General features: G+C 40.3%; 1 protein-coding gene across 2 annotated transcripts; it reads left to right on the top strand.

The window, feature by feature from the left end:
• The first annotated feature begins 101 nt into the window (after nt 1–101).
• Nucleotides 102–5033, top strand: THNSL1 (threonine synthase like 1). Of its 2 annotated transcripts, XM_061468231.1 has the most exons (3): nt 102–119; nt 641–744; nt 1365–5033. In XM_061468231.1, the coding sequence occupies exon 3, from the start codon at nt 1431–1433 to the stop codon at nt 3651–3653; it is 2223 nt and encodes a 740-aa protein (XP_061324215.1). In that variant the 5' UTR covers nt 102–119; nt 641–744; nt 1365–1430; the 3' UTR covers nt 3654–5033. The 2 variants fall into 2 exon arrangements, with proteins under 2 accessions (XP_061324215.1, XP_061324214.1); XM_061468230.1 differs by lacking the exon at nt 102–119 and having other exon boundaries at nt 492–744; nt 1362–5033.
• Nucleotides 5034–25298: the final 20265 nt, after the last annotated feature.

Raw genomic sequence — 25298 nt, 5'->3', positions numbered from 1 at the left:
GCGTGGCGCGGCCCGGTCGCTTCCTCCCATCGCACTTTTGACGCCTTCGGGGCCTCAGAACAGTGCAGGAGCTTGGTCTGTGGGATGGGTGAAGTTGAGTGGTTTGCTTTGGGATTTAGGTGTGGTTTTTTTTTTTCTCTACATAAAAGTTCTGAGAGAAGTCAATGGAAGTTGTCCCGTGTTAACAGATTTGAACTACGGTAATTATAAGCCTTGACCTACCTTGAGGTCTTTGGCAGCTGCAAACTGCCACTGGCTTGTTTGGTTACTGAATTCGAATCACATGTTGTGTTGTTGCAAACTTTGTGTCTATACCAATAGCCTGCCTAAAATGAAAAAATTACTCTAAGGGTTTTCTGTGCAAATTCGTGCTTATTTCACCCCCCTCTTCTTCCTGATTTTCATGGAGATTTTGCCTGAAACATCGCACACCAATCATGTGTTGCAGTTCGTGCTGATAGACATTGATTTCTCTAAGCAAACAGTACAGTATTGAGAGCTGCTTGCTTAAACTTTGTTGGAGATCCAACTTTTGTAGTGACCTTTTTTGTTTGTTTTAAGGGTAGAGTGTCTTCATGATGTGTTTTTTCTCTCTCTCTCCTGCTTTACACAAACCACACTCAGTATAATGCTATTACAGGAGCTCTTCACAAATCACTTGGTTTGCCATCCCTCCAGAGGCGAATTGGATGCAACTCTTCCAGCCTTGCTGTGCACAAGCCTCTGCTTTTTCTGTGTATTTAAGTGAGTCATGCATTTTATTCTTTTTAGAAACAAGTATAAGAAATCAGTGGTATGTTGGGAAGGCGGATGCATATTTTGTTAACATTTTGCTTATGAGAAGGTAATTTAGTTCATTTTTGTTATTTGTAAATGTGTTTGTTGCCCCAGGAAGTTGTGAATACTCCATCCATGGCAGTGTTCAAGGCCAGGTTGGATGGAGTCTTGGGTGGCACAGTGCAAGGTGTCCTTGCCCATGGCTGGGGGGTTGGAACTAGATGATCTTAAGGTCCTTTCCAACCCTAACTAGTCTATGAGTCTTAAAAGTAAGTCTATGAAAGGAAAAACTGATTGGTTTTGAATTCCTTTAAACATTATTATTTGCAAACAGTTGTGTCATCTTAGGTTTGGATGTCTTTGTTTACCCTGAGAACATGGACTGCTTGAGGTTAGATTTGACAGTGGAAGTGAGCTATGCAGGAGAGGGGAATGAGTCTCACTATGAAAAATACCTCCCTGGCACTGATGAAATCAAAACTGGATTTATGTTTGCATTCTTCTTGTTCTGAATTTCCTGTCGTTTAGGCTTTTTTTCCCAGATGTTTGCTGAACGGCTAATGCTGTCTTTTTTCTTTTTGAAGCAGTTAAGTGGATTATCAAGTTGGCTTGAAAAAAAGCCAAAGCAAAAACTCTCCACAGCCCAGCAGAAGATGTTTCAAGTTGTTCAATATCAGCCTTTAAGACTAATAACCCAAACCAGTCTTTCTAGCATGTGTTTAAAACTGATGCCTTCAAGACCTGTTGCCTTTGCACAGATATGGAAGTCACGGTTCTCAAGCTATTCTCTTGTTGGAAACAAAAATATTATCCTGATGGGAGCTCCGGGTGCTGGGAAGACAACTGTTGGGAGAATAGTAGGTCAGAAACTAGGTTGCCCTGTCATAGACATAGATGATGATGTCCTTGAAACAACCTGGAATATGAGTGTGTCGGAAAAACTTCAGGATGTTGGTAATGAGCAATTTTTAGAGGAGGAAGGAAAAGCCCTGTTGGAGTTCTCAGCATCTGGAAGTGTCATTTCCCTTACTGGGTCCAATCCAATGCATGCTGCTGGCATGCAGCATGTGAAGAAAAATGGAATAGTTGTTTATCTGGATGTACCCACCACAGTCATTATGAGCAGGCTGAAGTCAATGAAAGTGGATCGCATTGTGGGCCAGTCTCCTAGTGTTTCTCTCAAGGACATACTTCAGTTTAGGAAGCAGTTCTACAGGAGGTGGTGTGACATCCGTGTTCTTTGTGGAGGGGATATTACAGCAGAGGTTGCAGCAGAAAAGGTACTTGATGCTGTGAAGAGATACCAAAACTCAGAACTGGAAACGTTCATTTCAACTAGGTCTAGTAGGTCTGGAAGGAGTATGGAAAAAGACGTTGATAAATACTTCAGTGATGTTGTTACGCAGGGCTTAGCCTCTGATGGAGGACTTTTTGTTCCTGAGAAAGGACTTCCAAAATTCACTGCTGGAGAATGGCAGAGCCTAATAGAAGCAACTTATGTTGAAAGAGCCCAGGTGATACTAGAAAGATGTATACATCCTGCTGATATTCCTGCTTCTAAGCTGGCAGAAATTATTGAAACTGCTTATGGAGAAAACTTTGCATGTTCTAAAATTGCCCCAGTCAGGCATCTGACAGGCAATCAGTTTCTCCTTGAGTTATTTCATGGGCCAACAGCATCATTTAAAGATTTTGCATTACAGCTAGTGCCACATATATTTGCATACTGCATTCCCAGAAGCTGCAATTACTTGATTCTGGTAGCCACTTCTGGTGACACAGGAAGTGCTGTCCTAGATGGCTTTAGTCGTCTCCATGACACTGACAGACAGAGAATTGCTGTGATGATTTTTTTTCCTGAGGATGGAGTAAGCCCAATTCAAAAATCACAGATGATTGGCTGTCAGAAGGAAAATGCCTTGTCAGTAGGTGTCAAATCTGATTTTGATTTTTGCCAGACGGCTATAAAGCAAATCTTTACTAATTCTGATTATACTGGCTTTCTTACAGTAGAATATGGAACAGCTTTAGCTGCAGCAAACTCCATAAACTGGGCACGACTGCTTCCTCAGATAGTTTATCATGCCTCTGCATACCTTGACCTTGTTCATCAAGATGTTATTCCTTTTGGAAGCCCTGTAGATGTTTGCATTCCTACAGGAAATTTTGGCAACATACTCTCTGCTTTGTATGCTAAAATGATGGGAATTCCTATTAGAAAATGTATTTGTGCGTCCAATGAAAATAATGTTTTGACCGACTTCATAAGGACAGGTGTTTATGATTTGAGGGGAAGAAAACTAATCCCCACTTTTTCACCAGCAGTAGATATTTTGAAGTCCTCCAATCTTGAGCGATACTTGCACCTGATTGCTAATGAGGATGGACAGCTGGTGACACAATTATATAACCAGCTGGAAAATCAGGGCCACTTCCAGCTGCAGGAAGATCTACTCAAAAAGCTTCAGCAAGACCTTGTGGCTGGATGGTGCTCTGAGGAAGACTGCCTGGCTGCCATTCACTCTGTGTACAGTACTACAGGGTATATTTTGGATACACACACAGCTATCGCTAAAGTAGTTGCAGATAGATTACAAGACAGAACCTGCCCAATTATTATTTCATCTACAGCTCATTATTCTAAGTTTGCACCTGCTATCTTGAGGGCCTTGAAGATTGCAGAAATAAACCAGAATCCATTAAGTCAGCTTCACTTGCTGAGTTCTTACAGCCCTCTCCCTCCAGTCCACTGGGGCCTGTTAGAGACCCTGAAAAAAAAGGGTAACGAAGATTACCAGGTCTGTGCTGCTGATATGAGTATGCTGATGTCCACTATAGAAACCTTAATTCAGAATCATTTTATGAGAGTGCACTGAGCAACTGATCAGGTGTCCATGGTGTCAGTTGTGATGCCTACTTAGCAAGCCGCATGTCTTAACAAAGTGATGATTTGCCTGGCCTGTGTCCAGTCCGCAGCACACCACCTGCAGTTTTATACTCTATTGTTGAGTTTTCAGCAGTGTTTTTAAGTAGCACGTGTAATGGTGAAAGGTTGTGAATTGAGAGTGTAAAAGACTGGAATACTTTTTTGCAGATCATACATAGCAGAGACACCAGTACTGCCAGCAGTGCTGTCTCCTTTGCAAGCCTGAAGCATCCTCCATGGAGGAAGGAAGATAATGAAGTCTGACCTTTCTAAAGCTAGTAACTCTTTCTTGTTGCAAGAGCAATGCAATTATTTGGTCAGTGGGTGATTAGTTACACTTTAACGCACATCACTTATGGCACCAAAACATAATAAGATGCTGTAATGATGTCCGATGTTATTAAACGAGGGTTGATTTCACTACAAAGATTGAAGTAGACTTGTATTGTTAGTCCTTGAACCATTCAGTTTGGTGGTATGTTATCTTGTATGTTTTTTATGTCTTGTGAGGCCAGTGTTTATGTAAAAAAAAAAAAAAAAATCCCCCTGATATTTTCCTGTGTGAAATAGAATCCTTCATTTGAAATTTTTAGTATTTTTTGAGGTGTAACTCTTCTTCCAGTGCGTTGTAGTCTTTTCCTTAGATCTTTTTCTATTTGAATTTTCAACTTCAGAGTCCTTTGTTAATGCTAGAGAAGAATTTTCTGGTAGTAGCTGCAGTCTCCTTAAGTAAAAACCAGACTTCACTGTCTATTTACATTTCTTTCTTGTATTCTGAGTTTTTAGAAGATAAGATTTATCTTTGAGGTCATGTAGTTTGCTTGTTCTAATTCCATTTTTATATTTTCTCTTAAATTAATTCCCTTGACATTCTATTATGTTCATGCTTAGCATGAATTAGTGTAAGAAAGAATCTTCCCGAAGTGCTTGGCATCTCATCAAGGGAAGTGAAAGATGAATTCCAGTGTTTGGAAAGCATGATAGCATCAGAGGTATTAATTGTGTTACCTAAAATAGACCTATGTTAGCAATCTGGTTTTGCTAATGACAGGCTCTTTATTGGTTTTTGGGGTTTTATTTTGCATCACAGAAAAATAGAGCAAGTTGTCCTAGGTGATCCTGTGGTAATAGACAAATGTACTCTGCTAAATGTAGATTATATTTGGCAAGGACATAAAATAATAGCTAGATTTCACACTAAGAGAAATGTCGAAGTGGTATGTGGGCAAGTTTTGAATGACGTGCAGTTACAGGTACAGAGCTAAGAGCCATCAGATGTGAGGACGTAATAGCTGTGGGAGGCTGTATTTCCCACCAAGATTCAAATAGGGAGATTATTACCAAGAGAGGTGGTAACTGATAATGTCTTTTGCCTTTTTGAGAGGCAACATCTCCTAGATGTCAGGACTCACTTGAAGCTTTGAACTGTTGCCATAGCCACCAGCTTCCTCTGTGTGTCTGCTTGTACTTTTCGCTACATTAGAGGTGAAGAAGACACCATCTAGCAAACTTTTATAGAATTGTCATTTCTTGTAATGTAAGGTAGAAGACCCAAGTGTGATGTGCATTTGCCATAGTGAGTACATTATACAATAAAATCAAAAGTAACTGATAACAAAAGTGTGATACAGTAGCTGTCTAGATTCTGCCGTTTTTTGATGTCTTTTTAGGATCTTTCTAATTCTTTTCTCTGCTTAATCCTTGTTTGCTATTTCCGCAGTAACCTTGGAAAATAAGTTTTTTGTTTTCACAGACTCATAGAGCAGCCCAGGTTGGAAGGGACCTCAAAACATCATTGGGTCCTACTTTTCATGGGAATGGCAGCCTAGATGAAATTACCTAGTAGCCTGCCCAATCAGGTCTTAAAAACCTCCAGTGATGGGGACTCTTAACACATCCCTGAGGAGGTTGTTCCAGTGACTGAGTGCTTTCACTTGTTTGTCTTATGATGAATCTTCTTGTGGTGCAACTTGTACCCAGTTCCCCTTGTTGTGTCCATGTGGCTCCTTGCAAAGAGAGAGCCTCCATTCACTTTCTAGCCCCCATTTAAGTACTGAAAAACTGTGATGAGGTGCCCCCTGATCCTCCTAACTCACTCAATCTCTCCTCATAGGGAAGAGGAATTTTTGTAATTTTCCAACCACAGCATGAGAAAGACCATAAATATGTAATAATAAAAAAAAAAACCCTCAAAATATAATCTGAGTTCTTTAAAAAAGATTGCATAAACACATTGCCAAAAAACCACATGGCTTGTGTAGGTGGTAAGTGCACGTCCACCTTGTGTTTCTATGTTTCAGACTGATTCTCACAGTAGTTCCAAGTGGAGAAAGGTGTAATTTCCCTGAATGTGCTCAGTACAAAACCAGAATTATAAATATTAAACAGGTAAACAAAACAAAATAAAACAAACAAAAACCCCCAAACATACCCAACTGTCCTGACAGAATTACTGCAACAGAAATTGGTTTCAGCATGAGGATTCTGGAAATCCTGTAGTACCTGGTTCAGTGGGGCTTAATACCATTTGATGTCACAGGGCAATTTGTCACATGCTGTCAGGATACTTTATAGAAATATCTACAAAGAAGAGCTTGTTTTCCTAGAACGTACCTAAAAGAGAAAAACTCAGATTCTAAAAGGCTAGGCTAGAAGCCAGAATTCTACCTTGAGTTAGCTCATTATTAGATAAACCAGCCAGAACTAAACAAGCAGAGGATTTATTATGCCATGCCTCAAATGATATTTCAAAGTCTGTGGCAGTAACTCAAGGTTGGTTTGAAGGAAAAAGTGCTAGCAAAATTTCTAGTGCTATTTTCCATTACAGCAGTTGATATGAGTTGAGTAAGTAAGTTGTTCTTAGTTACAGTTTTCACTGTATATTTGGTTTACAAAGGTAGTGGTTAAAGAGTACCTGTGGTATTAGTATATTTCCCAGAATGCCTAAGGGCTTTTTCAATACAGTATCTACTGATTTTAAAAAATAATTAATTAATTTCTGCACTTTCTTATGACTTCAGTGAACTACTTTTGTGCACCACATCTGCTTGTGGATTCTAGTAATGGGCAGTATAAAAGCTGCAGTAACGTGATCCTAGATGTACACAGTATTTGTGACCAGGTGCTTCTGCTGTGTTGTGGTAGCTGTAACGTACAGTCTCTCTGGCTTGCCTTGTCCTGCTGTGCCTGGAGGAATGGAAGGGAAGGAGGGAGTTTCAGGTATACTCGGTGTAGCTGGCTGCTGGGGGCATAGGATAGTGAGGGAAGCAGTCCTGCCTTCACAGCTCAGTTTTTGTGAAAGTCAGCAAAATGCTGTGGTCAACAAATACTATATTCCTGTTACACTTTTTCCCCTGCTCTATCACTATTATGGAAGATTCAAAGGGCATTAATGATTAAGATTGGACACAAGTGCCAGTTTTTTGTCTTTTGCAGACATTGTGTACACCGAATGTTGTCATGCAGTATTTTCTGTTAACTTCTTAGGGCAAAATGGTGTGCTAATGATATACAAAAGCAAATCTACATTAGAATTATTAACAAGATTCTTTATGCCATTCAGGCTTGATGTATACACATTTTGTTCTTATTTGTCCGAAGGTAGGATTTTGCAGTCTAAATCAATATAAGCCAGGTTTACACAGAGTGTGGGCATGCATACGGACGCATTTCCACCGGCTTTGTTGACCTGCAGTAATAGCGTAGCTATAGTTAAGCTGTTATTCTTCTGTATAGATAAATATTTGCTGGACACTGATACTACATGAATAAAACTTAAGGACAAATGAAATGTCTATATTTGCACTTTTTATTATAAGAATATTTAGATGGAAAATATTTTTGTTTTGCTTACAGATTTGCCAGCTGCTCATTACTTGCCTTTAGTCACAGTCCTGCTTCTCAGGGTGGCAGAGATTGATTTGAGATTAAGGGGGAATAGAGCAGTTAGGGATGACTGCAGAAGATAATTCTGTTTTTTCTTATTATGTAGCAACTTAGAATTGTTATTTCTGTTTTTGAGGTGATGAAATATTTTAGCAAACAGCTCTAAAGGGAAGATTCTTGTTTTTCAGGAGGTCAACCTTGCTCTTCAAGGACGTCAAGAACACATTGTTATTAAGTATATCATGTTTGGCATGCCTGAAATATGCATTAGTCATTTGTATCCACTATATTTTTAGTAAATAAATACTGTGGGATCCATCCTGTAGCGCTTTTCATTGCAAATATGTTCCTAAATCCTTATCAATTTGATACCACTAAAAGGAGTGGTTTCAGATTTTGATAGTAAATCTTGAAAGAGGTGATCTGTGTTTACTTGAAAATTAGGTGTATAGTAAATGATCTAGTAATTCACTTTGCTGAGATTGACAGATGTTTACATCATGTACATCATCCTGGAAGGAAAGTATGTATAAAAAAATAAACCCTCTTCAATCATAGCAAATGTCTAAGCATTCTGTTTATGTTGTACCACAGACTTGTCTGGTGCTGCACAGAAAGTCTGTATTCTGGGGAATTAATATGGAAAAGGAAGTCTCTGACAGTTTAAGCTTTCTTAGTCATGTTTAGTTCAGCGGAGGGATGAGCTGGTTGCAGCGCAACTTTGTTTCAGTTGGAATATGATTTCAGGATCATAGGTTTAAAAATTACTTTCCAAAGTAACTTTTGAATGACTTAAATATATTTAAGTTAATTATTTAATTTCTTAAATTAATAAACAATAAGAAATGAGTACTTCATTTCAGTGAATTAACGTGAACAAACAGTTAATCCTGGACATGTACGAGCAGCTTGAGGGGAATTTGAATGTTCTGTATTTTTCACAGTAGTCTTAAATATGCTCAGCACAGTTATTGGAACTGGGAAGCTGTCGCTTCAACAATTCAGAATGCAGCAATCTAAAAAGACATCAGTCTTGGGCTTGCTCTCCAATTTAGGTAAAACTTCTGGCATGGAGGTAGATCTATACTGTTTGTGCCTTTTACATGATAACATTTTATTCCCTGGTAACTGTTTAAGCTGATCCTTGGCTTCTTTCATAACAGCACAGGAAATAAAATATTTAATACGATAATTGTTCAGCAGAATTAAGAAAATGCCTGATTTACTTGCTTGTGTACAATACCATAGAACATCTAACCAGACAGAAATCACACTGTTTTTCCTGTGCAACACAAGAGCACTTTTCATTAAAAGCGTATCTCAAACTTCATAAAATTGGTTACATAGCACAGGAATTGTTGCTCTATGATTTTATTTAGATCTTTCATCACTGGTACTTGAAATACCCTTAAACTCTCAAATAGTTTATTTTTTTTTTTAAATAAGTTATTGCTATAGCAACATGCAGTGAATCACCCCCAGATTTAAAATTCATCATGACACTAATTGAGTATGTCAAAATGTATATCTGAAAAGACAGCTGTGACTGAACAGTTTTGTTACCTGAGTTGACACATGAATTGGTTCTTAACTGAGTGTTTAGCACAAAAGGAAATTTAAAAAAAAGGCTGCACACATCTGTGGTGCCTCAAAACTTAAATACTAAGGAGCCACTTAAAGAGGGTAAGGTGAATTGCTTGGTTGGGAGCTGTAAGCAGTCTGTGTTTCACTGTGGCCTAAAGTGGCCTAAAGCAGACCTATGTGTCTAGGAGCAGAGGATTGAGAACATAGTTAGCAAGTAGAACTATTTGCTGTAGGAAATGCTGACTTTGACCAGTGTCTGGAGATGTGCACACTTAACTGAACATGAATTTTCAGCATGACTTGTGGCCGAAAGAACCAGTGAGATCCTCAGGTTTAGAAATGGGAATACTGTCGGGGAAGTAATACTGCTGTCATATTTAATTTTGGTGTAACCTTTTCGAAGAAGACTGTGCCCAACTCCAACAGTCACAATTTCCAGTAATGCTGGGAAATTGGACAGAAGAGAGTCATGAGAGCAATAAAAGGATTAAAAAGAATCAATGACTTGAGAGTCTCAATAAGCAGAATCTATTTAGTTTAGTGAAGGTAGAGAGCGTAGAAGAACCATCTTTGGAGCAAAAATTTTATAATAAAGGTCTGTTCCATCTAGCAGAGAAAATCATCCAAGATTGTAAGTAAAAGCTGGACACGTTTCAAGAGGAGATAAAGGCATATAAGAGAATGGTAAAGGTTGCTCTAGTCTGGATGTGTTAGATAATTTCTTAAAAAGATATGATTTGATAGAAGGAAGACTAAATCAGATCCGCTATGCAAGAGGTCAAACTAAATAATCCCGGCAGTCCCATTTGGCTTCCACAGGAGTAACTTGCATGCAAACAGAAGTATGAGCAGTATTTGGCAGAGGTTTGAGTGCTAGAGATTGAGTACTCATTTCAGTTCTGCTGTGGCATTGTTATCAGTATACAGGACAAGTTGTGCACTAAATAGGCTACTGGACGTATTTAGCCTTGTTCTTTCTGTCTCTAGACAATTTCAAATGGACTACTAATGCACACCCTGACTTGACTCATGGCTATGAGGGTATGGCTCATTAGTTTTAAATTTCATTATACAATATGTGTTGTGATTGTTTGGGCAATATATGCTTTTGTTATGAAAATGAGGCGAACACACACAGGAGGAAAGTGCCTATGCAAATGTCAGCTTTATTGAACACAGCTAATTATTATTCATTTTTCCAAGCTCTTGAAAGTTGGAGATCTTTTGGAGTTTATTAGATGCTTCTGGATCTCTTCTTACCATTCTTGTTTACTTAGCATTTCTGTCTGCTTTCATGAGCAAGTTGCAATCAAATGGCCATTTTCAGTTCATTTTCAGCTCATAATAAGATCTGTATAAAACAGATTGAAAAATTCAATGTTTCCTTTCTATAGTTAAACTCGGCCCTTTATATACCAACCAAAGGTGCTCCATAAAGCTCCATAAAGAAGGTAAAGTGTGCTTATAGGGTTCTGTTCTAGAAATGTATTTTGAGAAAAATAAATTTTCTATACATTTTAGAATAATTCATTAAATTACGTCTAAATAGAGTAGTATGTATATGTGGCAATCTGCTTCTGTTTAAAATGCTAATAAATGCATCCCTTCTCCTAATGAAACTTGTGCTCCCTGCATGATTAATTAGCATTGTACACAAATGAGGACAGGAAAGCCATATTCACGGTTGTTTTCATCCAGAATGGTTAACAAAAGAATACTCCACAGTTCTGAAAAGTCATACACGAATAGCTCATTTCTGCAAAAGCAGTATTTTGCAAGTAAAAATGTAGTTTAGATTACCTCGAAGCGTTGTTATATACAGCTTTTAACCACAAGATGGCATTCCTAACAGAAGTTTGCTAGAAGGGTAATTTCTTGCAGTTTTGAAGGGCTCTAAATGAAAGGCTGGCATAAGCATTTGTAATGTTATATGAGCTTTTTTGTATTTTCCATTTTATAAAATTTAATTAACAGCAATTTAACTAAGAATCCTTAATGATAATTAGATTAATACTCCATATGTGGAGTACCCAGAAAGATGTGATGGTTCCAGGTCGGCGAAACACCAGACTAATTCATGGCATTATATGCTGCTACAGACTTTTCAACTGTAACTCTTGAATCAATTTTGCTTTAATATAAGAATCTAATAATAATAATAAAAAAGCAATTCTTTAGTATTTTAAACAAGAGCAGAAATAAAACCATGGTCTTTTATGCTAAACTCAAGTGTTTGTGGTTTCAAATACGGTGCAGCATACGGGACTTGTGAGTTTTGGGATAAAGAAGAGCAGATAACAGTGTTCACAGGAAAAAGCAGTATAAATATTATGTCTTGCTGTTCAGGGGAGGGTTTTTTTATAGCTTAATCTTAAAATGACCAAGCGGTGTATTTTCAAATGCTGGTCATCCAGGTTGAAAACAGTCCACAGGCAGCCCTGCTTTCTTTCTGGATTTATATCTTTTTCAGTTCCTTGTAATCTTTGCATGCTAAATTCAAAACCTTTTTATTCTTTGTCCTTAAATACAAGTATGAAGGGAGCACAGTGCAACCTACTAAACCAATGCAAGTGCATGAACTTTTATGTAACACACACATGCATATTATACTTGCTTTCCCCACCCCACTCACCACCATGGTTAAGGTCCTGATCTTACTTTGCTCATTTTTGCTGACTCTGTAAGATCAGACCTCAGCTAAGTAATCATTTTCATTTTAGCTAGTGACCTAGTTGCATTTCGGTGTGGGGAAAAAAGGCATTACCTTCAGTTTGTGCTTAAACTGAAATACAATGTAAGTTGTGGAATTTTTTCAAGTCTATTTCAAGTCAACAGAAAGGATTATGATAGACTCATTTTCTTCTCTGTTTTTTGTGGTAGCAAAACTTCTGTGGCATTTTTTCTAATGCATGTATACACTTACTGCTATTCCTTCTGCTCCACGTGCTGCCCCGCTGCTGATGCCCAAGTCCTCTGCTTTTGGTTCCTACCATTTAACACTGCTGAGGGGACAGAGTAGTGGCTACCTCCGCTGCTGACACTAATGACAGTCTGCTGAGCGAGCGGGCACTGCTTTACATTAAGCAGATGTTCTTTACCTTAACATGCCATTATACCTCTATCATCTCTCAAAGGTGGCTATGCAAAACAGAATATGAATTGTTGTTTGTTGAAAGCAATACTTGGTAAAAAAAGCACTTTCAGAATGATAGGTTGGTAGAACCTGCCTGCTGGCACAGGGACTGCAGAGGCAAACCTACTGAGTTAATAGTATCTTCTGTTGAGTACCAATGAAATTGAAGGCCTGAACATCTCCCACTTGCTGCAAATTTTAAAGAAATGTGGTAAAGTGAAAATTACTGTCTCAAGGATATGGAAATTGCAGTACAAAGTTATGCATAATAATTATTCAGTGTTGTTTGATTTATTGCTGTTAGCTTTCTAATTAAGTTATGCACTGAATATTTTTGGTAGTAATTAGGCATAGCACTAGGTGAATAGATGGGGACAGGATTCCACTGAGAAGAGGAGAAGCCTGTCCCACAGAGGAGATTTTAAAGGAAAAACAAATGTACTGAGGAAAGAAACATGCCCTGCTCTCAGAGGCTGATGGCTGTCATGTGGAGGGGGCTTATCCTGAAGGACAGTCTGTAAGTAGAAATATACACAGCCAAACAAGGGAAACAGGTTAGCCAAGGTGACAGCAAGGGTTCAGGGTTCCCCAAAATGCCATAATGAGTAGGGTGCGATGAGCCCTACCAGTAGAAATCAGTGATCTCAGCCATTGCTGATGTTGGTTCTGAGACATCTCATGATGTCTAATCAGATAGATGGGTACTCCATCTCCCATAAATGGGGGAAATAAATGACACTGACTTTGTCCTTTTGCCTGAGGGTCTGTCAGTTACATGACAGCCACTATAAATTCATATGACCAATCACTTGCAGGTAACATTGTCAGAAAAAAATGGCCATACTGACTGCTGACAAATAATAGTACTGAGGCTTCATGATGGATCTGCAAATTGCTTTGCTAGTACAAAGCACGTCAGGGGCTAATTTGGTGTAGTTTAGTGTTTGCAAGCGGTAGATTATAAATGTTTGGAATTGTATGTTATGTAACTGCTGCTGGATAAGCATAGCTATCAGTGTGAACTGGGAAAGGAAAATGTGATACTGGGAACTATAACCACAAGTAGTATCACTTCCCATAAGGAATAAACCTATGCCAAGTGCAGGCAAGCACAATTACTGACAGAAGCTGTGTTTTTTCATGCAAGGGACTTTATTGCTCTAAATGATTTATCACCCTGGATTACAATTTTTAATGAACTTTTTTTCTGGAATAATTGTGCTCCAAAGGAAATTAGTTGTTTGCCTTCAATAGATGACCAGGTTTGTCTATTGAAAAGTTAGATTATAAAGCACTTCTGTGAGGTTTTTAAATAGCTGGGATACAGAGGTCATTATGCAACATGAGTAATTGCTTACCCAAGTCAGTATGATAGAATCTCTTTCACTGCTTCCCTTTCTCTTCCGCAGCCTCAGAACTCCAGAAATACACGTTTTAGAAAATTATCAGATACTTAAGTGTTTAATATACTTCCAAACAATATATATTTTTACTGTATCTGTGATCAAGAAAACATTCTGGATTCTCTGAATTTATATTGGATGCTGAAGATACACTGATGGTTACTGTAAATGGAAAACAAGCCCTTGCCTACTTTACAAAAAGTAGGTGTTGAAAAGGTGTTACATTTTCAAACTGTTAAGACTTGCTTGTAAGTCCAGATTCCAGGAAGTGTGTAAGTGTGCAAGACCTGAATTGCCAGCATCTCTGTTCCTTGTGCTCCCAGGGTCACTGAAGGTAGAGCTTTTACTTTCTTATTCGTTTATATAATTGTGAAAAGAGTTAGTTACAAGACCCCTTCCTTCTCAATGGCATGTGAATATGAAACAGACACAATTGTCCACTCTGTTACTTTTGCTTGGCACTAGAATTACTTTACAGAAGATGAATCAGACCTCATATACAGACAAGCTGTTTCCAAAATTCAGAGTTGCAAAGCTGAGCAGGAAGATTTGAGTGCAAAGTGAACTTGCCAGAGCCGGTATAAAAGCTAGATGAAAACTACTTCACAAACTACTAAGATTTCTGTAGTGCCCAATATCCCAAAGTGTTCCTCATTTCCGCAAGGCACAGCTGACAGCTGATGCAGGGAAGTGAAGAAATATAAACTACATCTCTCTTCTTTTTAAATCCATCCGAAATAAAATGTGCCTTCTGTGAGCAGTTAGCTTGTGGTGCTAAGCCTGCAGGGTGAGGAGCAGTGCTCCCACCTCCCACCATGGTGGCTCTTCGGTCAGGTCGGGGAAGCAGAAGCATCATCTTTAGCAATGAGGTTTTGTTCCTTGTGTTAATTGCATGATGTGCTTCATAAATCAAATTACATATAAATGGAGCAGCCTAAAAGTAATTGTGCAGCTGAGAAGCTGGTGAGTTATTGTGCCTTATGTGGCTGTGTGGGTAAAGACCAAAAAAGGCAAAAACTGGTCTCTTTAACCTTCAATGTCCCTTAACTGTCCCCCAATGAGTTTTCTGTCACTTTAATTTAAGATAGGTTTTGATCAACTTACGAAAGTAGTTTCATTATGCAGTTGGTTCTTGTTCCTCAGGAACAGTTGCCCAGTCTCGTGTTCCTAAATTCCCTTCTGTATGCTTTTGTGTTTCCTTTGCCTTTTCTCTTTTTTATCTTCTTTGCCAGCTGCAGTAGATGTTGTTAGTGGGGATGCAGTTTGTAGAACTGAATTTACAGGCCAGACAGGAGAAATAAGCCACATTTGGAGTGTCATTGAGACCACTTCAGTAATTCTTTCTTGGTTTGAAAAGCAGATGTGTGTGTAATGCCCTCAAATTCTTCACCATCACCCATTATCATAAAGCCATTTTAGCATAACTGGTTTTTAATTTTCTCATTCTTTTCACTGAAGAATCTAAAATCAGTCTTTGTAAATTGAACTTTAGATTACAACTCAAAATACCAGAATCATAAAATTTAAAGAGTAATCTTGTAATAAGCATTTTGTAGTTCACGTAATTAAGTTCCTTTCGGGCTGATGCTGGAACTGCAAATCAAGAGGTTTATTTCCGCACAGGAATCAGGTACCCTTTGGAATGTTCACACTGAAGTTGTGTGAACTGTGTTGTTGTTAACTCTCCTTTTGATGGCTGTCTGATGGCAGGATTTTACAAATTGCCATGAATTCTGAGCGGAAGGAAACGTGTGTGCACACAACAATTCTCAGTGGAGAGGAAAGCCAGAAGACATTATTATGTTGTTGTAGCTTGACCTGAGAGGAGGAGAGGCATACATTCGTGAGTGTGCTGATATTTGATAAGCTGATAGCTTTCTCAGAAAACTTGAAAGTGGTGATTTTTGCAACATTTCTTTTTGTTAGAACTGATTAGGGGATGTTGGGGTTTTCTTCCTGCTTTCCTCCTCCCCATGTTCATAAATGAGTGACACAAAAGTTAAGAGCTATTTCAAAATTAGACTTTGATAGGTAGAAAGTAAGAAGGGGGGAGAAACAATTGCAAAAATCAGATCCAGGGAATAGTCAGAAGCTGAACACCATTCTGCCAGGTGTGTGTGAATTAGTGCCCAAGACTGAAATTCTGACCCCCGTGTCCTTTGAACATGGCCATGACTAAACCAGGCCACCTCTAGCATTAAAATCTTGCTGTAAAAGTGGAGCTGTGGTTTTCTTGAAAAATCTCTGTAAATTCAGCATGCTGTCCAGCTGGATCTTAAAAGTGTCCAGTCTTGGGGAATCCACCACTTCCTTGGGGAGATTTTTCCAGTGGCTGATTGTTCTCAATATGAATAGCTTTCCTCTTGTGTCTAGTCAGAATCTCCCCAGGAGTAACTTGTGCCCATTACCCCTCATCTTTTCCAAGTGATTCCTTGTAAAAAGGGAGTCTCTGTCTTCTTTGTAGCCACCCTTTCAGTACTGGAACATACAGGTACACAGATTGTATGTCTGTTTCAGTTTATTGTGTGCACAGATTATCATGCTCCCAGGATCATTGTGAAAGACATCTTGACTGATGCATCTCAGATCACCTGTTGAAAGAGACGTGCGTCCCTGTAGGTAGAAGTGTACTGCACCAGCAGGTCCAGGTGGGATCTGGCCTATATGGTTGTCCCCACTACACAGTGCATGTAAAATGTCACAGAGGGACCTCATGACCTTCCTGAGCCCTGCAGTCAGGCTCAGGAATGTGGCATGGTCCATGGCTCAGGGCTGTGGCTGGCCTTGACCGCTGGCTGGGTTTGTGCAGCACCATTGCCTGACCTAGGCTCACTGTCACTGAGAAAGTTGTCGCTGAGCTGTGAGACTATGTAAACTGAGACCATGCAAGATAGGAAAAGTAAAACCAGGCAGAACAGCAAGTGCTAAGCTGCCGAGTGTGTCTTGGGGATTGGGGGACAAAATACTGACATGGGATCTGTAAAACCTGAGGGAGAAAGCAAACACTGAGAAGATGGCATGTCTGCAGCTGAGGACTTGTACTGATTTACTGGGGTATTTTGGCATGACTGAAATACTTCTCTTGCTAAATATAAAATCTGATACACCAATAAAAAGCAGCAGAAACCACCTCATATGCTTTTTTCTTCTCTCTCCCTTTTCCTTTCCCATATACTTTTCTGCAGTGATCCTCATCTCCTCTTGTCAGCTCCATCCTAACCTGAGTGATGCTTCTCCAATCAGCCTTTGGTCAAAAGTGCCTCTTATCACCCTTTACTGCTTTGCTCTCAAGTCACTTGGTGAAATCACTTGAGTCATATAACTCTGAAGACACACTTGGCACGTGGTGCTGCACTCTCACCGCTCTTGACCCCAATGTCCACACTGTAGGGCTTGGTGTGGTGGCCCTGGAGCATTGCAGTGGCCAGCCAGCCCTCTGGCTACCTGTGCAGGTGCGCAGCTTGGCACCAAGGTTGAGGAGCCAGAGCAGTATTATCAGCCCTGATGTGCATATCCAGGGTTGGGACAGGGACTAAGGACAAAAGAGATTGCACTATTGCTTACACGAGCACCCAGATGAAAATTCCTCTGTTTTCCAGTCATGGCAGTCACCAGGGCTGCTGAGCCCTGGCACAGGTTCCCCCTTGCTGCCATGGCCAAAGGCAGCAGCTGTCTCCAGAAGCGTACCATGTGGCTGAAGTAGACTCTCAGCTGCCTTCAAATCCTGATTAAAGAAGTTCTCTCATTTGGGAGTGCCTAATTGCCTTTACAGGCTTAATGCTCGGGTATATTATGTGTATAACTGGATGTTGTTCAGATGCAGCAAAGCCTCACTGAACTTGTGTTGGTTTTCACTTGGTTCAGACATGGAAGAAATGTGTGTGCCATCTGGCGCATGCTCTGAAGCTCCTTAAACCTAACTGGAGATGCTGTGTTTCCTTGTATCTGCATATCCTTCATAGCAGGCTCATTCCTGCCAGCATCATATTTCGTGTTGCCAATCTCGTCATCTCACTTCTCAAACGAGGTGAATAAGCAAGCAGAAGGGCATTTGACTAAAAGGGACCACTTGGATACTTCAAGCTAGACTTCCCATATACATTGGCTCCATCCATTTAGCTTCTGGGGGGGGAGGGGTGTTTGCTTATTTGGGTTTATTTGCATTTGTTGTTGGGTTTTTTTCATAAGGTTGCAAACACAATATGGTTGGCAATTCAGTGCCCCTGTAATGGCAGTCCTGAGGACCAGGTTAGAAATGGGATTTAACTCTGATTTTGCCTAGAGTATCCTTTCTGGCGTATGGTGAAAATTACATTTTATTCACTAGTTTCAATCAGACCAATTGATACATTTTTTATTGTAATATATAATTAGATTGTGTAAATTTCACCTGTAACTTCAAGTTCATGAATGATGCTCACTACTTTCCAACTGATATTTAAAGAAAAATCTCAAAAGTTAGAAAACAGAAACAATCAGGAAAATAGAGATATGAGTTGGTAAGTGGTTAAGAAATTCCTTCAGAGTATTCTTAACTAAAGCGAGGAATAAACAAGTGATGGAAAAACAACCAAGTACTAGGGACAGAAGATGGGGAAGTGATTGTAGTGTTAGGAAGAAAGGTCATAACTCATTAATGTAGCAGAATTGTTTGAAGATATTAATATCATGGTGTACAGGGGGAGTGCAATAGCTTTTTAGAGCATTTGGCAAAGTTTCAGGTCACAGTACAATGTCTCTGATGCAGAGTAATGGAATAAGTGGAAAGTTGGCTCATTAGGCTGATAATTGGGGAAAAAGCAGGAAACAAAAGGTAGCTGAAAAAGGAGCTTTTTTCATCTGGGAAGAAATGAGGCAGTCATGTTGGAAGTCTGTTTATTACAGAGAAAGATGTGACCTCAATTTGGCCTATAAACTTTGTTCTCAGATGATTTTCCCTCTGCAGTCAAACAAAACCTCCATGAATGTTAACTGCAAAGTGGCAAAGAGACATGGTATCGGTGAGAGATCTCCAGAGCTACAAAGTGTGAACTAGATACAGACAAAAGATGGGAAAATGTATCCCATGAACTAAGCTGCCAACTTGTTTAAATCCCCCAGGAACCTGGAGAAATAGGACTTCATACAGAAGAAAGAGGTGAAGGCACTCAGGAAGGAAGGCTCCCTAGTCACACTGCGAGCTCTTGCTCTGTAGCAGCTGCTGCTGCCCAAGCTTCCCTAAGCAAATCAATATGTAAGCTGAAGCCAGAAATGTTGCTGCACAGTATACAATAGCATTTATTTTTGGGCATTTGCTGAACAGTCAAAAGGTAGATGTTAGAGCCAGACTCGCAGCAGTCTGACAGCTGGAAAATAAATGATCCTCTTCTGCAGCCCACTCCATTATACCCCACTGTCCATAACTGCTTCATCTGAAGTTGGATTCACTAAATTTCCAGCCGCATCTGGGCTTGGAAAACATATTATGTAGCACAGGAGAGCAGGTGGTCCTGTGCAGCCCAGTTTGCATTCAGCCTAGTCAGAAACATTGGCTTTTGGAGGAGGGGCAGAGATCTGAGGGCATATATGCCATTCATCATCAGTATTTTCGACTGACTGCGAGAAACTGCTGCACCTGCTGCTCTGCTTTAGATGGGCTTTGACATACAGGCAGGCTGAAGGACGTACGAGTTTTTCTTTCATGATAACAAAAATACGCACTTTGGCCAGCTATCTGTAAAGTTAAGGCCGTTACCTACAAGCAGTGATAATTCAAGAGCAGTTTCTGCCTGGTGACTGATACGTAAATGAGAGGAATATTTTTGGAAATTCTGGTTGCTTTCATTATTAAAAAAAAAACACTGCTAATTTTCAGTTTTAATACATAATTTGTAACTGAAACACTTTGAGTTATCAGAGAGAGGGGAATTAACTCATTACTGTGAGACAAAATCAGCAATCACTACTCCATCTTGCTTTTGGAAGGAGACCGGGTGCTGTTATGCCACAAGAAGTCCAAACAGCGCTCAGCTGGGAACCAAGACCAAGGATAATGATGAAAAGCAAATACCCGTTGATTTACACAGCCCATCCAAAAGGAATAAGTGTGTGTTAGAGGGCTGGCAGGGATCTTGATCCTAGACCGCTGGTATGTGTGCCTGATGGGAAAAAGACCCAACAAATAGTAGCTTGGAGGCTGTGTTGGAAGATGCAGCTGTGTTTGCCAGGCACTTGCAGAGAAAACCAGGAAGATTTGCTCCTGATTCATCAGAGGCTTTCACAAGCTGCAGATGCCAAGCCTGACTCTGAGGTCTTAAGAGAGGCCGTGTGCTGCCATAGTGACTGTTGTGCAGCAGAACTATTGCTTTGTCCCCAGAGCATCGCCAATGCAGGAATTGGGGAAGTTCACTGCCCTGCCGTGGGGAGCAGGTGAGTATCACACCTGCTGAGTGTGGTGCTGGGTCCTACTTCCCTGCACTGCCAGTGCTAGCTGCCCCATTCCATCCCAACCTCTTTGCCCTCTCCCCTTGCTGTGGTACTTCAGCTGCCTGATACCGCTGTTCCTCCCTGCAGTGAGTGGTTTTACTTGCACTGCTGAGAGCCCTTGGGCTAATTTGGGTATTTAGGGAGGCAATACCAGATAACAGTTAAAAGATAAGGTAATATTTTAATTGTTAATAAATATTTAAAATGCAGTTTCCAAATAGTGTTTAAAAATAGATTGCAAGAAGAAGCTGAACTTCCCCTGTAAATGATGAAAATGATGTTATCATTGGGAAACGCAATCTGTAGCTTCACTGAAACTCATTTGTTTAAGCAGGCTACAAATTATTATTTTCTTGTCCATCACCTGGCCATCTGGCTGACTCTGCGTAGCATTAGCTTCTACATGTGTATAAATGGGAGTAATAGTACTATTCGTCTTTGAAGAAGACCCTGGAATTTCAGAATAAGGTTTTATTTAAATGCTGGATTTTACATTTTGATAGCTCTGCCACCTAATTAATTTCAAGTGAATCACAAAACTACCTTGGATTTCAGTGGGAGTAAGACTGGATTATTGCAAAATGCAGACTGGAAAAGAATTATACATTTATTAACTGTAAGATCATTATCCATGACATTCCCTCTTAACCTTTTCATTATTGTTTTACATGGGCTAAAAGAGCTACCCCAACAAGTGACTCTGTATAAATTTGAACATGAACAGAACATCATGCTTTCCAAAGCAATTAAAATTCTTATTCACACTTTGCATCTCCCTCATGCTTGCCATGTGTAATGAAGCTGAAACACAACAAGGGACTTGATCACTGGAGATACTTGTCAAGTCTGTGACTGAGACTACTGATGCTCCCTACTAATATGACACTTGAAAACTTGGGTGAAGAAATGCTACAGTTCCAAGATCATACATTTCACTATTAGGAAATAACCAAGTCATAACTTCCAAGGCAGCCTTAGCTCAGTTTCCTTGTATATATTCTTTAGAATATAGTATTTAATTATATCATCACAGATAATTTACTCCTGAAATTTCTTCCTGTTATGTCTGTGGATACATGTATAGCCCTATAAGCTCGGTCTTCATGTTTCACAGAATGCATTGTGTTAGAAGCCAGTAGAGAGAGATTTGATTTAAACTCTTGGTTTCCTAAAGTTTCAAGGGTTAGGTCAATCTGACATGACAGAGGGTAGTCGTGGGGAGCCTTCAGAGGAGAGAAAGGAGCCATGTGTCTGTTTGTCCCATTCACTTCTCCCTTACATTTCTCTGTCTCATCCCTGGCAGCGTTCAAGGCCAGGCTGGATGGAGCTTTGAGCAACCTGGTCATGGAAGGTGCCCCTGCTCATGGAGTGAGGTTGGAAATAGATGATTTTTAAGCTCCCCTCCAACTCAAACCATTCTAGGATTCTATTAAAGTGATGGTCCAGTGCCTCTGTCGCAATACAGCCCCACCACTTACTGGTTAACCAAAAGCCCCTTTCCTGGCTGGAAGAGCTCCTCCTTGCTGTCTGAGGGTTGGGGATTCCATTTTGCTCCAGAGACTGGAAAAATGCAGTGTGGTTGTAAACCTTATCGCAGAGGAAGGGTACAGAGCAGGTGCCAAGCATGCTAAGGAAGGGTTTGGAGCCAGACCATGGCTGGTCTGAGCCTGGGAGCTGTACGGAAACACCTTGCAAATCACCGGGAATGAGAGTGGCCGAGCAGCTCTGCAAGTCTCCCTTTTCCTCTTGGCAGTAGCTAATTAGTCTCTGTGTAGGGGATAGTTTCATGATGAAAAGCAAAGCCCTGCACTGGCTGTTACCAAGCAATTATTCACTGCCATTCAAGCAATTATTGCTGCCTCTGGGACAGCAACTACTTTCTTATTTGAGAAACACAGGAGATGACTTTCCATTAAGTAGTCAATCTTGTTTGCAGAAAAATGTGCAAATAAATAATAGGAAATAATCTACTGAGGTAAAATTGTACCTTTTTGATTTTTTAAATGAAAAATCTGAGTGAAGCCACTGATGTGGAAAACACTGAAGGCTTTTTGTTCTACCTAGGGAAAAAGGAAAGGGAAAAAATGAATAGTTTAAATCCTTTTCTGTGAAAGACTTACCTTATTTTCTCAAAATATAATGACAGCCTCTCCAAACAGCTAGAAAAATGTCACCACTTACAAGTTGGTGGAGGAACAAATGGTTTGCGTATCTTTCCTTTCAAACTTTTAGTTGCTTTCAAGTGTTCCAGTTCCTGATAGGAAAATTTGAAAGGATGAGTGTGTCTGTGCGACACCCAGATGGTACTCATGGTGGTCCTGGCTGTGTGAGCTGGCTCAGGGTTGCTGAAAGACCTACGTTTGAAGCCATGTGAATAGCAGCAAGGTTGTATATTCAGCGTCACACAGAGCCATCTGCAGTTTAACAGGCATTTCTTTATCTCTATGCAAGCACTGGATGTGCCTGGGTCTCCGTTACACTCAATTTGGGGATTTCTTGCAGGACTCTGACTTATAAAAAGCTGGTTACAAATACTGAATATGATCAAATGGAAATGAATGGAATAGCAGTGAGGGAGTCCGTCCTTTTAACAAGCCACGGCAGTAGCAGATGAAGCAAACTGGCCTTGCCTGGCTCTGCAGCTTGGATGGGGAATTGCTCTCAAAAGGGGCTGAGCCCACAGTAGTATGGCAGCAAAATTGCACAAAAATGTAAAGATGCTGCTTTCCCAGAGGGCTTACATGGTACATTGTGATGCAGAGCTGGGGAAATGATGTGCATGTTGCTCTTTCAGCCTTAAAATGGTATTAGTTAGTAGGCTTTTTCAGGAGTTTTGCCAACTTTCATCTTGCTTCTGTAGCGTAAAGCAGGATAAAGGCCACAAAGATGCTGTGGAAGCCTGTGTTCTGCTCAGGAGAGCAAAGACAGCTCTGGTGCTGACACTGCCCCGGGTAGGAGAGCTCCCAGGCATGCTAGGATTGGGGATGAGCTGCCATGAGTGTGTCATTAAGAGATCAGCTGTGCTCAGGGGCACGCTCTGTTCATTCCTGGTTTTCCGGACAGAAAGGCATCCCCAGCAGCCATCTGCCAGTCCCCTGTCCCGCCTGGGTGCAGTGGCTCCTGGGGGAAGCATGTGACTCATTTACCCTGGGCTAATAACGTATTGCAGATATTATGCAGGAGACAGCTGAGCTTTCTGATGCCCCCTGAAGAGCATTTTGTTCCTTCTGCCTTCACTGTACACACCGGTTCCTCCACTGTGTTTTTGAGGGCAGAACCTCTCATCAGACAAGGTATTGCTCGCTTCTGTACATCTGCCTTGTCTGAGAGAAATGGTATGTTGGTCCTTCTGAAGATGCCAGAAAAGACTTTTAAAGGGGCACTATTGGTTAAATAAGTTACCGTTTACCTGAGAGTGCGTGACCTGCTATAGGTGTTCATAAAACTGTGGATTAATGCCTAAAAATCAGTTGACATTATTTTGTTTTATGTTATTTTGGTTTATGTTATTTTATTTTATTTATTTTAATTTTTATTTTAGATTTTATTTTATTTTAGATAGTACTTTATGTTTGGTGGGTTTTTTTACTTTATTCTACTTTATTTTATTTTTTATTCTTCAGCTTGCTCTTTATGCTCCAGCATAGCTCATATGCACACGTTATTATTAATGTATCAGGATCAAAGGAAGAAAGAAAGAAAGAAACTCTGCTGCTATCTCTTTTCATTCTCTCTTGGGGATGCTGCGACTCAGTCTCTCATCTGGAGGGCACTGTCATTGGGAACGATGCCAAGTCCTTTTTCCTAGCACGTATGAAACTGAAATTGCTCATTAAAATCCTTTGCCACCTTAGTGCACAGTGTTTGCTGTGGGCTGCGCTGTTGTTTGACTGTCTGTGTCAATACCGTCTGGCCGCTCAGCATCCCTGGCCTGGGAGGGCCCCGTTATCCCTTCCTGACCCTTCCTTGGAATCCTTGCAGGATTATATTTGGGTTCCTTCTAAGTTTCAGCATCTTCCCTTTATAGATTTAATGGACCCACCAGTTTTATCTGCTTCCTTTTTTATTGCATTTTTTTCACCTTAGTTACATTTAGTTAATTGAGACTAATGCTTTGTTGAAAAAATATCTCTCTCAGTCCCCAAGCTGAGCTTTTGAAGTGAACAGATTTGGGTAAAACTTTGCAAATGAGCAATTAATATCACCACAGCAAAGATACTCTCTCTTCACCCTTCATTTCCACATTGGCCTGGAGGGGATTCCTCTTCCTGAATGGATAGTCAAATAGTTGCCAGGATCACTTTCTCCTTCTGGTACAGCTGAGGCTTTTTGTCTGATCTACTTCTGACTATTGTACTAGAGCAATATGAATTCTGAAGATGAGACTGTTTTATGTTAGATTTTATCCCAAAAGAAGGGAAAATACATATTTTTTCCTCTGACTCCTTAATATCATCCTGTAAATGAAATTAATCTGAATCTTTATTTGTCTCTTAGGTTTGGGTATTACCAGATACAGTTTGGGAGCAGAAGGCAGAGATATTTACACATGGTAAAGCAAAACCACTCTCGTTTGCATTCCTTAGGAATGTGTGACACTGCGATGGGCTCCTTGACAGATCCCACCACTGTAGCCAAAGGTCAATAGGTTCAGCAATAGGGAAGCACCCAGTAACCTTTATGGAGCTTGTCTGTCCTCTTGCTTATAAAAAGGACTGCAGTTTTCTCTTGTTTATGGGCCTAAAGTTGCAAAGTGCATTAAGGTGCACCCCTTTTTCCTGTGTTAGGAGTAGCTCTTGCCATTCCTCCGAAGTGGGGTGAGTGTAGGTTTGTCTCAAATCTGATTCCTGTGGCTGAGGATGTCTCCAGTGCCTACCCCTCCTGTCGGGGTGCTGTGATACACACCATGCCAGGTCCTCATGGTCCAGGGACCACAAGGGCTAATTGCTTGGCTGCTCTACAGGCTGCAGTGCTCCACTGGCCAACTGGAGAAATGCCAGTTGTACCAGCTGAAGGTCTTCCTTAAATCTTCAGTTTTTCACAGTTCCTGCCCATTTTTGTTTCATGAATGATGTGTGAGTGAATGGTTAGATAAAAGTAGGAAGACATTTGGAAAAAGTTGCAT

This window comes from Pezoporus flaviventris, unplaced genomic scaffold (genome assembly GCF_033815535.1).
Source record: "Pezoporus flaviventris isolate CSIRO_AGI_PZ_B2104156 unplaced genomic scaffold, CSIRO_AGI_Pfla_v1 ptg000047l, whole genome shotgun sequence".
In the NCBI taxonomy this organism is placed as follows: domain Eukaryota; kingdom Metazoa; phylum Chordata; class Aves; order Psittaciformes; family Psittacidae; genus Pezoporus; species Pezoporus flaviventris.
This window is presented reverse-complemented; position numbering and strand designations above follow the sequence as displayed.